The sequence below is a fragment of the Alosa alosa genome, chromosome 3 (genome assembly GCF_017589495.1).
Source record: "Alosa alosa isolate M-15738 ecotype Scorff River chromosome 3, AALO_Geno_1.1, whole genome shotgun sequence".
NCBI lineage: Eukaryota > Metazoa > Chordata > Actinopteri > Clupeiformes > Clupeidae > Alosa > Alosa alosa.
The window spans coordinates 2,418,886-2,433,885 of record NC_063191.1 but is presented as its reverse complement, the minus strand read 5'-3'; the positions used below and the strand labels follow the sequence as shown (position 1 = coordinate 2,433,885).

Sequence of the window (15,000 nt, the reverse complement as noted above, 5' to 3'; positions counted from 1 at the left end):
TAAACTAGCTTATTGCGTCACATCATTTGAAACAAGTGTGGTCAATTTTGAGTGGTTGTGTTTACAGTTTTTGCCTATTGCTTACACGCTTTTTGCAGAATTTGGCTCATTATGTCAAAACTCAAATTAGACATAGCACTTGGAGATAAACAACTTGCATCTATGCCAAAATGAAACACTGCAATCAAAACTCAACAATCCTTTCTAAAAGTGTAATTCAACACAACCATACACACATGCACCATTTTAATTACTCTTTCAAATCAACAGCAAGTAGTGTTTCGCAATAAGTGTGTTGCAGAATTGGAAACAATGTGTATAAGGAAAAGTATATATACTCTTTTGATCCCGTGAGTGAAATTTGGTCTCTGCATTTATCCCAATCCATGAATTAGTGAAACACACTCAGCACACAGTGTACACACAGTGAGGTGAAGCACACACTAATCCTGGCGCAGTGAGCTGTCTGCAACAACGGCGGTGCTCGGGGAGCAGTAAGGGGTTAGGTGTCTTGCTCAAGGCAACCCTCCGGTTACAAGTCCGAAGCGCTAACCAGTAGGCCACGGCTGCCCCTAAATAACGACAACAATAACGATGAGGATGGTCAGAGTAATGATGTCATCACAACAATAACAACGACCTAAACAGTAGGCCACGGCTGCCCTGTGCAAAGCAGAACATGTGTTTAAGCTATGGTTACACAGTGTCTATGCTTCAAGAAGTTTAGGTATTGGGGCTTTGGTCTTTAGTGTTTTTAGTGTGTAAACAATGGGCATCTGCTCTATTTGTGTTTACCTTTAGTGTGTAAACAATGGGCATCTGCTCTATTTGTGTTTACCTTTAGTGTGTAAACAATGGGCATCTGTGCTCTATTTGTGTTTACCTTTTGTCACTTGCGGTTACCATTATTCATCACAAGTGCATCACAATGCAAAATGTGTCTTATTGCATGAGAATGTGTTTAGAGTTTTGCAAAAAGAGTCTGTGAGTCTATGAGATCTGTGTTTTTTTACATGTGAACTTTTTAAGGTTTTGCCAAAAGGGGGATCGACTCAAGAAATGTGGTCAGGCAACTGGTATGACACACAACCCTGCCTGGCCCTGGTGCTAACCTCAGTAGATATCTGGGCAGAAAGATGGGGGTGGTGCTGAACAAATTAAAAAGATTTTAGACCAATAGTGGCAAAATATTGGCCAATTTGTCAGCAACCCGCCAGCGGACCGCCAGAGAACCGATGAGCAAAATGCCAGCGGACCGCCAGCTATGCCCCCAATGGACCGCCAGTGGTCCGCCAGCCTCTTGCTATCTGAGACATAACTCCACACATAGTTCCTATATGTGATATATTATAGAATACATAACTCCACATAGCACCTGTACTATAGAGTATATTTGACATAACTCCTCATAGCACCTTTATGTGATAAAGATTATAGAATACATAACTCCACATAGCACCTACATGCACTATAGAGTATAGAATACATAACTCCTCATAGTTCCTACTGTATATGTACTATAGAGTATATTCTACATAACTCCACATAGCACCTACTGTATATGCACTATAGAGTATATTCTACATAAACTCCACATAGCTCCTTTATGTACTATAGACTATATTCTACATAACACCACATAGCTCCTTTATGTACTATAGAGTATATTCTACACAACTCCACATAGCTCCTTTATGTACTATAGAGTATATTCTACATAACTCCACATAGCTCCTTTATGTACTATAGAGTATATTCTACATAACTCCACATAGCACCTTTACTGATTGCTTTGCTTGGTGATGAGCAAAATAATTGCCCAACAGCCAGAATACTGACCAACCCCAGCTAAACAAACACCATGGTAACAGAGTCCACAGTTCACTGACGGCACTCTCTCTCTCTCTGTCTTATTCTCTCTCTCTCTCTTCTCTATCTCTTTTCCTCTCTCTCTCTTATTCTCTCTCTCTTTTCCTATCTCTTATTCTCTTTCTCTCTCTCTTTTCCTCTCTTCCTCTGACAGTATTATCAGCAACAAAGGAAATTTAAACAGTCCCCGTCCCCCCCCATCTATCTCATCCTGCCTTTCCCAGGCCAATAATGGGATTTGTGTGTTTACTTGGTGACGTCTGTTTATTCAGCTGGTGTTGCATTGTCATTTATCCATGTGCCGGTTTAAAATACAAGCACAAAGTGGATTACAACCAAAGACCAGGCACACATTCAACTTTGTGTATGTTAATATTTGTGTATTGTCTTTACCCCCCTGCCCTGCCCTGCCCTGCCCTGCCCTGCCCTCAGTCGCTGCTGCCCCCCCTCTCTCAGATGGACCAGTTCAAAGGGCAGCCAGTGGAGCTCTGCCACCCCCTCAGCATCGTCTTGGAGACGCCACAGCCCCCTCTGCTGGACGGAGGCCTGCACTGCACCCACCCACTACAGGAGGAGGAGCAGCCAGAGAGGCAGGGAGAGAAGTGGGAGACGGGGGGAGGGGGTGATGGGGGGGACAGGGCCCTTCACTCTCTTTGAGAGATGGAGATAGAGCCCTGTTTACCATTGCAAACATGAGTTGTTTATATGAAAGTATGAAGGATATTTATACTGATGCATTCCTTCCCTTTATACTTAGATACTTTATCTGTGTGTGTGTGTGTGTGTGTGTGTGTGTGTGTGTGTGTGTGTGTGTGTGTGTGTGTGGAGGTGGGCAGGGTTTGCTCATCCACTGTTTGTGAACATTTTTAATACAGTTTACAAGTTTTACACACTTTTTTATTTGCTATGAGAACTGAAGCTTATCTAAAAAATAAAACATTTTTGTACAATTCTAGAGTCTGACTACATATTTGAAAATGTGATAGAACATAGTTCAGAAGATAGGCCTTCTCTGAATTGGTCAGCTGGTTTTCAAACATTCAAACGCAGCAAGCACGTCTACACATCTGAAAGACCATTTTCAACTGAAGAGCACGCACCATAGACAGTAAAAGAAAGGCACACACTCGACAGATGAATTACACACCCTTTTGTCCATTTATTTCCCCTTCTATGTTTATTCGCCTATGTGCATCATTTTTAGTTGCCTAAATGTTTTTGTAGTCTTCAGTTTGCGCAACTTGCATGTTTATCGACTCTAAATGACCCGGATGGATAAAAAAACAAAGTAGTGTTATCACACATCTGAGCCTTTACTGTCTATGATTTGAGCCTGTAGGCAATTACAAACTCCGCTATGTGGTATCGGCCATGTGGTGTGACACATGACAGACTGCACCAGAGAATTTACGGGAAATTACTTTTGACTGCAGTCAGAGCAGGCTACCCATACCCGCCGACCCGCCCATACCAGAGCCCTGCCCTATCTGCGTAGAAACTGCGCAAGCGCAGATGGAAAGCGCCACCCCATGACAACAAGCAAGAGAACTTGGCTTGGCCAGCGGCTTTCTCGCACGCACACGAGCTCGGAGAAGCAGTGGGAAGTGATAAACATAATATGATATGAAATCTCATTCTCCATTAGTTTCCTATATGTTGAGGATGAAGGCGGTTATCCTGTTGGAATATGTGGTCTTTCTGCTGTTGTCATGGTCGTACAGTGGTAAGAAAGATTGCTTCCTTCCCTTGTTGTGCCTGCTAACACTAGTGAGTCACTGTCGTTTGCTAAAGTTAAATCTTTCTGATAACTTGCACACAAAGACGTGTTTTTTTTGTTTGTTTGCAGTACTTCAACTGAATGTCAAATGTTAGATCAATGTATCAAATTACAGGGAAATGTAACGTAGGCATGTCGTTGTTGTTGCGCCATTGCAAATTGGACTAAGCTATCGATACGTTAGTATCTGTAGTTAAAATGCTAACTTTAGCTAGCAAATGTCATCTCTACCAAAACAAACAAACCTACGTTCTATGTAACGTCACTTTTATGTAGCATCACTTGATAGCTAGGAATCAGCCAATTTACTTTGTGTCAGCGAATGATACCGTTGTTTGAATGTACAGTACACTGGCCCAGAACAACATATCACTGCAACTTCAGCTGCCCTTTTTAAGCTACATTTACTAGCGAAATCATGGCGATTCACATACGGATTTTTAATGTAGGCCTGTCACTCAAAACACCAGGATGAACAGCTCTCCTGTCGGTGATCTAAACCAGAGGTTCCCAAACTTTTCCAGACAAGGCCCCCCAAATACCACTAGGTTCTGCCAAGGCCCTCCAAATACCACTAGGTTCTGGCCAACGACCCCCTTGATGTGTTATTAATTAAACCCATCGACAATACTAAGGCAAATGTAAAAATGCATTATATAGCTAATTCTAACAATTATTTTAGCCACAAGCACTTCGCGATGGAGGATACAGCGTGTAAAAATTGCATTTGGGGCTTTCTGCCATATGAGAGTTATCACTCTACTATTATTCCCAGTCATTATCATGGAAAATATAATGTTCAGATATGCGACACATTATTATAATGGCATTGTATAGCAACCCTCTTAGTAATAGGTGTATTTTACATTTTTCAAATGTATTTATTTGTTTCTTTTATTTTTCCTTCCAACTTGCTGCGGCCCCCACTTTCTCAGGGGCAGAGCCACTCTTCTAAACTATTAGGCGTTCATAAAGAGACCACTGTTGGCTTGAATAAAGTGCGTTTATAAAGTGTCCCTTGCATGCTGGACATGGGTGTGGGTGGAATCTGTCTCTTCATCTGTGGTCCTCCGATGATTGCATACACACACACACACACACACACGACAATCCACACTGTCCTAATTTGTGGTCTTGCGATGGTGGACCTGCCAAGTGGCACTAGAGAAGGGACAGCCCTCTGCATGTTAAAGAAGCTCCTGAAGACCCAGCTGCTCCGAGTGTATCTCCTCCCCTCACACTTCTAACATCCTAACACACACAACACACACACACCAACACTCCCCTTACACTTCTAACATCCTAACACACACAACACACACACACCAACACTCCCCTTCCATTTCTAACATCCTAACACACACACACACCAACACTCCCCTCACATTTCTAACATCCTAGCACACCTAACACACACACACACCAATACTCCCCTCACATTTCTAACATCCTAACACACCTAACACACACACACCAACACTCCCCTCACATTTGTAACATCCTAACACACCTAACACCAGGGCTCTACACTAAAAAAATTTTCCAGGCGCACTTCCAGGAGCACAGACAAAAATTTGGGCACACAGTCACTTCTGTACTTAACTTACACATAATCTAACATTACACTACAGCTAACAGTTAAACATGCCAGTGCACCAATTGCAAATATTAAGAATGACTGACAACATTTAGGCTACAGGAAACAGGTTTTTAAAGATCAGTGCCTACTTTATTTTCAGTCTGTTGTATTTTCCTACATTTTTTTATTGTAAAATAATATAATACATTGCCATATTTGCATTTAGCCTGTATATCAAGTATCCTGCCAAATGTAGGCTAATTTATTTATTTGTGAATCCATCTGTAGCTAATCCAAATATGCCCATGGTGACCTATCTGACTGCATACTGCCTAATACTACTACTAAAACAGTCCATTTTCTCTTCCACAAACCCAACATAGGCTATCGAGGATATATATTTTTTATCCGTTTTTTTTTTTTTTTTTAAATATCTGCATTGATGGGGGCAGTAGGCAAACGTTAGGCCTACTTTCGTTTTGCACTTCAGCTTGTATTCGGTGTAAACAAACAAGCATGCGTGGAAGCCTGGAGTTGTCAGCGTTCTACCTTTGAATAAAATGGGAGTATTACGGGAGGCTACTTTTGTGCCTGTTCGCTACAGCTATATTTTGCATATTGCAGCCAATACGTCAACTGGGCTAAAAGACATGTTAGGTTACCTTTCCTTCTCTCACTGCATTCTCAGAATCTCATCCTGTTCCTCCTGTATCCGATGAATTCAGTGGATAGAAGAACTAATTTCTTCAACCTTTGCTGGCTAGTCTAACTTTCCGCTTTTTCTGCGCGCTCTTGGATTTGATAGAAGCGACTACTAGCGAGTCACAACGTGAAACTGCTAACGTTGATGGGAGGTGTAGTTTTTATGCTGCATTCGCGACGTGATTCTATGGTTTGCACAGTAATGTTTCTCGATGTTGTGGTGTATTTTGTAGACAAACATTGACATAGTTAGTCATTCGCACCAGTGCGTCTAAATATTTTTTTGCACTCGCACGCCATCATTTTTACTCGCATGTGCGAGTCAAATGGGCGCACTGTAGAGCCCTGCCTAACACACTTACTAACACTCCCCTTCCTAGACTCCTGTACTTCCTTCTGCTGTTGGCACACTTTGACTAGTAATAATCATAATATCATGTGATGTTATTGTATTATAAATGTATGTAAACATTTTGGCCTGCAACATTTGCATGTTTGCTCTGCTCTTTTAGTGTTGCATTGTGGGTAGGCCTGCCTAATGCCTACGTGTGGCTAAATTACCACCAAATTACCATGTAATCATTGTGGGTAGGCCTGCGTATGTGTGGCTAAATTACCACCAAATTACCATGTAATCATTGTGTTGCTAGGTTACCACCACATTACCATGTAATCATTGTGGGGAGCCCTGCCTAATGCCTATATGTGGCTAAATTACCACCAAATTACCATGCAATCATTGTGTTGCTAGGTTACCACCACATTACCATGTAATCATTGTGGGGAGCCCTGCCTAATGCCTATGTGTGGCTAGGTTACCACCAAATTACCATGTAATCATTGTGTTGCTAGGTTACCACCACATTACCATGTAATCATTGTGGGTAGCCCTGCCTAATGCCTATGTGTGGCTAAGTTACCACCACATTACCATGTGATCATGTGAACAGTATTCAGACCAGAACACCTGCCAGGTGTCCCTCTCCATTTCGTTGTTAGCTGTGCAGGTTAAGAGAGGGTTGGGCGTGGATCTTTGACCCATATGGTTGTGCTCATTCAACCACCATAAAGCATCATAAACAGCGATGTAGTCGTGATAGTGAGTTATAAACGGACCACGAACACGTTATCTGAGTATCGAGCTGAACACCTGCTGATGTGAGAGAGCTGGAAAATGAGCCAGGTTAGGATCACACACACACACACACACGCACACACACAATGATGTTAGTCATCACAACAATAACAACTACCTAAACAAAGGGCCCAGTCATAAATTGTTGAATCGTCGAAATGAGATGAATTGAATGATGATCGTCGAAATTGGATGAATTTAACGATGATCGTCGAAATTGGATGAATTGAACGATGATCGTCGAAATGAGATGAATTGAACGATGTAGGACATAGAATGGGCCTAGTCCATATAGAAAAAAGCTTAAACAATTTGGATCTTGCCACCGTCTTTATTAATTTTGATTGATTTGTTTATTTAAGTGTCCAACACCATAGTGCCCAGCCCTCATGGGCTTATTAGACACTGCATCTATTCTAATCAGAACTTTAGTGTGTTTGGAATTCTCCACCGTCTTTATTAAAGTGCATCTAATCAGAACTTAATGTGTTTGGACCTCTCCACCGTCTTTATTAAAGTGCATCTAATTAGAACTTAATGTGTTTCGAACTGTTACGGCCCAGGCTCGTATGGACCGAAAACATGAAAGGGAGACGAACACTGAATGAAATTATTACAAATATTTATTGGTATCACAAAAGTATGTCTAGGGGATGTGGGATCATCTGGTTGAGAGTGTAGTAATTGGAACGCCGGCAGGAAAATCAGTGTGAGTGTGGTGATTTGTTGTATAGTCCAAGGGAAATGTATGTGAGAGTGAGTGAATGCGTGCATGAATGTATGTCGTGAGCCTGAGTCTATGTGTGTGTCTGGTTCGGGAGAGAGAGAGAGAGAGCAAGTTGGTCTGGATTTTAAAGCCCATTTGCGCACAGGTGTGTCTTAATTGGCAATCGAGCACTCTGCCGTCTCCAGCCAGCCAAGGCTCCATGGTAGCACAGACAGCCAGAGACAGAGAGGGTCATAACAGGAACTCTCCACCGTCTTTATTAAAGCGCATCTAATCAGAACTTTAGTGTGTTCCACCGTCTTTATTAAAGTGCATCTAATCAGAACTTAGTGTGTGCAATCTGCACCATAGGACTGCCTTAAGCAGACTATCTGGTGGGTTTTAGGAGATTAAATATGCCCCGAAACGAAAAACCAGACTAGGCCTCTATTTGAGACGGGCCCTTATTTATTCAAACCTGTAGCCGCTATTTGGGACTCGGTTTTAAGCCAACCGCACACGGCCGGCGATGCAACAGCGATTTATGGCAGGCGACTGGCAAAATGGAATAGAATCTACTTAAGTGAATGGTGCAACGCACACGGCAAGTGGAACGACAGGGCGGCTGGCGCCGTCGCTCGACCCCTTTCTATTTTTCAGGCCATTTTGATACGTTATAAATAAAAAAAAAGCTGTCTGGTCAGTGTCTGAATCGATGGGTGATCGTGTCGCCAGCAGTGTGTGTAGTAAAGCGATTACAGAATTCCACCGTCGCATTTGACTGTCACACCGCCGGCTCAGTGTGTGTGTGTGTTTGTGTGTGTGTGCCTGTGCAATGTAATAACTTGCTTCTCTTTTTTTATATTTCATAAAGGATGGATGAAGGATGTCAGGTGTGTGTGTTTAATGTTTGGAGGTTTCTGATTCCTGCTTTTGTCCTAAAGCGTCTGCACCTGATTGTGTTCTTCCATCTAGCAAAACACCAGAAACCACCAAACACTTTTCACTAAAATCCCTTTCTCTTCACACACACACACACACACACACACACACACACACATATACACACACACACACACACACACACTCACACACTCACACACACGCCTTTCATCTGCACAGCCTCCCTGAGGGGGGTTTTGAACAAAACGTGTGGAATTTCCCTGAACACACACACGTACATGCACACACACACACGCACGCACACACACGTGCACACATACACACACGTGCACACACACACGTGCACGCAGACACACTCACATGCACGCCCACATACTCACATGCACGCCCACACACTCACACACCTGACATCCTTTATCCATCCTTCATGGAAGATAAAAAAGAGAAGCAAGTTTTTCACTTCCTCAACAGTTCTATGATTGTCCAACAGGAAGTGTGTACTGGTTGGAGGGGGATGGTGTGAGGATTGAAATCTTGCAATCTGCTATGTGTGCATGGCGTATTGCGTAGCCTAACACATGTGTTGTCCTCTGTCGAAACAGACTGCCACCTGAAAACCATGTTATTATTATTATTATTCCCCACGTCCACCTCATTTGAACTATGTTGGGGTCAAAGTTCAAATGAGGTGGACGTGGGGAATAATAAGTAAAAGCAGCCAGACTCGGAGACTTCAAAGATATGCCAAAACAAACAAACAAACAAACAAATAAATAACTAATTAAATACGAGGCTCTGATATATGATGTAGCTAATAAAGGTGGAGTTAAAAGTCCAATAAATATTTTTTATAAATATACAATAAATATACTTTATTACGGTGGCGCATTGCATTCACATCACAAAAAAAAAATCAGTTTATCTCATAATTATGAGATAATTATCTCATAATTACGAGAGTATCTCATAATTATGACATATCTCATAATTACAAGATAATTATCTCGTAATTATGAGATAATTATGATTTATGACACATTTCCAATTACTGCCCCCACTTGTGTGTGGCAATGACATGGTCTAGCCAGCTACATTAGACAAGATGAATAGGCCTTCTATGAACAGTTTCCCAAGAGGAAGTCTGAAGCTGATGTTCCTTCCAAACCTTTACTTGGGATAAACTGTAAAACTATGCAGACCAACAGAGTACACCTCAGTTATTTCCTTCGATGTTTTGTTTAAGAGCAATCATGTAGTCTAGTATTTCAAATTACAGAATAGAAACTAATGTGTTAGCTTATGGCTAATGTATATGAGAAATCCCATAGAGATGCTAACGGTTAGCATAATCAATAAACAATAGGCGTGCGTGTGACAACGTGGATGGAGGTAGCCCTATTCGTAGTAGCACCTCCACCTACTGGTTAGGACTGTAACGTGCAACATTGTATTGCCTTTGGGCAAAGAGTAGCTTATATAAACTTTTATACTCTTTGCTTTGGGGTTGTTGGCGATTTGACAGGCTTATTTTTCATGCCACTTAAAGACATGTTTATCTCTAAAAGTACGAAAGTCATTCAAAGCAGGAAATCAGTTGTGGGATAGTTATCATGAGATAATATGTCAATATTATTTTTTTGTGATGTGAATGCAATGCACCACTGTATTTTATAAATATTCACTAAATATTTCTGATAAATATTCAATAAATATGTGTTTCTCTCAAAGTGGAAGTGGGGTAATTGGTCCAAATGAGAAGGCAGCCCGAGACAGACAGGGACCTCCGTAAACATGTAAACAAAACAACAGACCTCATTAAACAAGTGAACAAAACAAAAAAAACATCAGTGATCTTCAACCGGGGGTCCGCTAAATCCCATTCAGTCTCAATAAAGCAATGGTAGCTAACGCTAAATCCCATTCAGTCTCAATAAAGCAATGGTAGCTAACGCTAAATCCCATTCAGTCTCAATAAAGCAATGGTAGCTAACGGCTCAGTGTCTCGCTCAGGCAAGGGGTCCTTGGGCTGAAAAAGGTTGATGAGCTAACCCCTGGGCTAGCTCATTGTCACTACGGTTTCACAGGCTATTATTCTTTTTTCTAAAGTATATTTTTTGGGCTTTTTAATGCCTTTAATGACAGGACAGTGGAGAGTGAGAGGAGGCGAATGGGAGAGAGAGCAGGGGTGAGATCCGGAAAGGTCCACGGGGCGGGAATCGAACCCGGGTCGGCGGTGTACGGTGCAGGTGCCCCAGCCAGTTGCGCCACAGCTGGGGCCAACCAGGCTAAATTTCTGTGTTGCTATTCATGGTGTTATTAACCACCATTTTCCATAGATTAATTACACTCTTCATGCATTTCTGTTGCATTTTTAGGCAATCCATGATATGTGTGATGTTCAACACAAAATACTCTAAACCAGATACATTGTCATTTCATCTCTTATCTGTATAAACTCGCCGGGTATCGAGAAATACAAAGGTTCACACTGGCTGTTAAAAGCTTCTCATTTATTAGTTAAAACGTATAACTCTGTATACCGTTTATTAGTTAAAACGTATAACTCTGTATACCGTTTATTAGTTAAAACGTACCGTTTATTCACCATCATTCAAACTCGTTCAAACTCCTTGTGAACTTCTTAGGTTCCCGTGGAGAAACCGGACTGCACCTCTATGGGTGTATAGAGGGGTGTGTGGGTGATTAGTGGAGTGAACCATTTTGGCAGGGTTGTTTGAACACTTGCATAGTAAAATGTGTGTTTTATATTTGCTTGTTAGATTTATAATTTGGTAATAACTGTGAACTTGAAGTTGGATGCTGCTCCAAGTTGCAGCTGGTACACAATAAAATGTTAAATAAAACTGAATTTAAAAGAACCGTATGTAAGAAATGTATTTCAATTAATCATAAAATGGCCCTGATATGTCACTAGACATTAAGAAATCATGTTAATTTCTAATACTTATATCACTGACAACAGTAGTCCAGCCAGGATATTGTCATTTAAAAAGTGAAGTTGCAGCCCTCAACTGATGTTGTTGTGTTTTGTCATGTCATGTTGTGTTTTGGCCTGATGCGCCACCCTCCACCTATCTACTAATCACAAAGTCAATAATGTTTCGGCATCCGGGTTGGCAACCTCGAGTCAGCGGGGGAGGGGGAGGGGGATACGCTGCTCTACAGTCATTTGAAACTGATTGCAGTACCAGTTTTTGCCACAATCTTACATATGGTCCCTTTAAAGCAGTGTTTCCCACAGAATTGGATTAAGTTTGTGGCAGTAGCTGACTTGGACAACGGGGGGGGGGTGGGGGGGTATTAAGATCGTCTTGGTAGTGTATAGGTCTGATTGAGTGCCTCACATAAGACGTTTGTGAGTAACACAGTTAAAAGGCTGCTGATGTGTGGATGCAATTCATAACGTTTTCTACATAGTTAAAATAAAGGTTGTACTTCTCCTTGGGACAAGCACTTTTGAATTTTGGAAAACACTTTTCCATTTCCATTTTGTAAACATTCAGTGTCAGTCAATAAAATGAGCCCTTCAACGAAACAAGCAGCTGTAAGTAGGCTACGCATGCTAAATTCGAAATCCAAACAGTATTCTAACGTTAGCTTTGAGATACTGCTTGATTGCATAACTTAACTTAGTAGGCTACATTGAAGAGACTAAACTATGTTGTGATAAGACCTTAGCAGAGTTAACTTCAATGCAGCAGTTTTGAACAAATTTGCGCAGCATGGTCACGATGCTAAGCGGATTTAATAGCAATTTAGCCAGACGTCTTCTATGCAATGCTTCTATGTGGCAACAACAATCCTTCAACAATCATTGAATATTTTGTTAAATGCACATGCAGAGGAGGCGAGCGGGCTCTGAGAGAGCGGGTAGGGCAAGGAAAGGCTGCGTCGTAAAAGCGCAGCTCAATGGCAATGCAAGGATTTGACCTTATATTTAAATTAAATTAAATTAAATTAAATTAAACATAGAATATGAATATGTGGCGGCTGATTTTGCTTTAATGGCGCACCGCCAAAGATTAGTCAATGTATGGGAAACACTGTAAAGAGATGCTCTCAGGGTCCCCTGCGGCTGAGTTAATTAACTAAATATGCATGTGGAGGTCCCAGCTGTGGCGCAACTGGCTGGGGCACCTGCACCGTACGCTGGCGACCCGGGTTCGATTCCCGCCCCGTGGTCCTTTCCAGATCCCACCCCGACTCTCTCTCCCACTCACTTCCTGTCATTCTCTACTGTCCTGTAAATTAAAGGCATAAAAGGCCAAAAAATATAGTTGAGTCTATATGTTGAGTCATAATAATAATAGCATCTTATTGTTACGTGGTAGCAAATAATGTTAACTATCAAAGAAATAGACGTGATGTAGGAATGCATACAGATATTGCAACAGGTAATGGTGTCTATCTGACGAAGACCTGAGTGGTTGGAACGTTGTAGGCTTACTTAAATTATTATTTGTTATTACATCACAGTGGGAGCAAAGAAGCCCCCCCCTTTGCAACAGTCAAAGATATCCCATAAACACGGGAAGGCCTAGGGTGGCCTGCATCAGATGGCCTAAAGATTAGGCCCTTCTGCATAGCATTCAGTGATTTGCATGCAGTAATTTGAATATTGACCTTGATCTAGCCTACTGTGCATGTATCGAAGTCATAATTTTGGTATCAAGACAACACTTGTGTGCGTGGTGTGGTGTGTGTGTGTGTGTGTGTGAAGCTTTGGATACTGGTGTAAATACTGGTGTCTGTGTTCTTATACATGTCGTTTCTTTCCGTGTGTGTGTGCGTGTGTGTGTGTGTGTGTGTGTAGTTTTGGGAGCTGTGGAGCCTCCTGCGCATGTGACGGTGGAGGCGCTGAACACACACTACGTGCTGGTGTGGGACTGGAGTGGAGAACGTGCTGGAAACCAGAATGTGACCTTTACTGCTGAGTGGCTAGCGTAAGCGTTCTTGAATTTCCCCTGGGGATCAATAAAGTATCTATCTATCTATCTATCTATCTATCTAAGAACACACACACACACATTTTCCATATTGCACACGCACACACACACATACAGTATACACACACACATTTTATATACTTTATTTGATTCCACTTTACAAGTCAAGTTACATTAGGAATCAAATCTTCTGAATAATCCAGTAGGTTAAAGCAGTTAAGCAATAAATGGAGATAATGTCTGGTGTGTTTGCAATTCCAGAAAAGGTGTTTGCAGGTGAATTAAACCATTCAGAGTGGACAATGGTGTTTTTATAGGTCTGCCATTCAGAGTGGACAGTGGTTTGTTTATAGGTCTGCTCTTCCTCTGTGCGTGGGATCTGAGCAGCTATGAGGAACACAAATGCACACACACACACACACACAGACACACAGACATTTCCACAACATGTTGGTAGCGTAGGACATCAGGGTAGGGCACATTTGGGCATCAGGGTAGGGCACATTAGGGCATCAGGGTAGGGCACATTTGGGCATCAGGGTAGGGCACATTTGGGCGTAGGACCCAGGGTAGGGCATCAGGGTAGGCCACATCCTTTCTCTCTCATGAAAACATATCCCAACATTGTTACACTTTATCAATACACTGTGAATTATGATGGTATATATTCATGTAGATGTGGAAATAAGAGTTATACTTATAATTAAGTGATCATTAAAAAATAATATTATGATCATATAAGACAATAATAATAATGATCATAATAATCTCTTTCCCCTGCTCTCTCTCTCATCTCTCTTTCTCTCTCTCTCTCTCTCTCTCTCTCTCTCTCTCCCCTCTCTCTCTCTCATCTCTCTCTTTCTCTCTCTCATATCTCTCTCCCCCCTCTCTCTCTTCCCCCTCTCTCTCATATCGCTCTCTCTCTCCCCCTCTCTCTCCCCCCCCTCTCTCTCATATCTCTCTCTTTCTCCCCCCCTCTCTCTCTCATATATCTCTCTCTCTCATCTCTCTCATCTCTCTCTCTCTCTCATATCTCTCCCTCTCTCTCTCTCCCTCTCTCTCTCCCCTGCTCCTGCAGTAAGTACAAGCTGAGGCGTCGGCATCAGGATTGGGAGTCGGTGTGTGTGAACGTGTCGGAGACGCGGTGTGACTTCACCAAAGCTGAGCTCAACTACCTGGGCATGTTTGTGCTGCGCGTCCGAGCCAACGTGCACACACACACACAAACGCTCCACTCCGCCTGGGTCGACCGAACCTTCTGCCCTGACAGTGAGGGTAGGCACCACACACACACACACACACACACACACACACACACACACACACACACACACACTGCATTACCGCATTACACATATACGC

The 15,000-nt window shown here is 42.2% G+C and overlaps 2 protein-coding genes across 2 annotated transcripts in view; both read left to right on the top strand.

The window, feature by feature from the left end:
* LOC125292021 (interleukin-10 receptor subunit beta-like) overlaps nucleotides 1-2,819 on the top strand; it is a 12,270-nt gene extending 9,451 nt beyond the window's left edge. The window contains exon 7 of the mRNA XM_048239090.1: nucleotides 2,302-2,819. Coding sequence (XP_048095047.1) covers nucleotides 2,302-2,526 — 225 coding nt within the window. The 3' untranslated portion in view covers nucleotides 2,527-2,819. The remainder of the gene's footprint in view (nucleotides 1-2,301) is intronic.
* A 565-nt stretch (nucleotides 2,820-3,384) lies between these two features.
* il10rb (interleukin 10 receptor, beta) overlaps nucleotides 3,385-15,000 on the top strand; it is a 19,928-nt gene continuing 8,312 nt past the window's right edge. Inside the window, exons 1-3 of the mRNA XM_048239086.1 lie at nucleotides 3,385-3,592; nucleotides 13,506-13,635; nucleotides 14,717-14,913. Of these exons, the coding sequence (XP_048095043.1) occupies nucleotides 3,493-3,592; nucleotides 13,506-13,635; nucleotides 14,717-14,913 (427 nt within the window). The 5' untranslated portion in view covers nucleotides 3,385-3,492. The remainder of the gene's footprint in view (nucleotides 3,593-13,505; nucleotides 13,636-14,716; nucleotides 14,914-15,000) is intronic.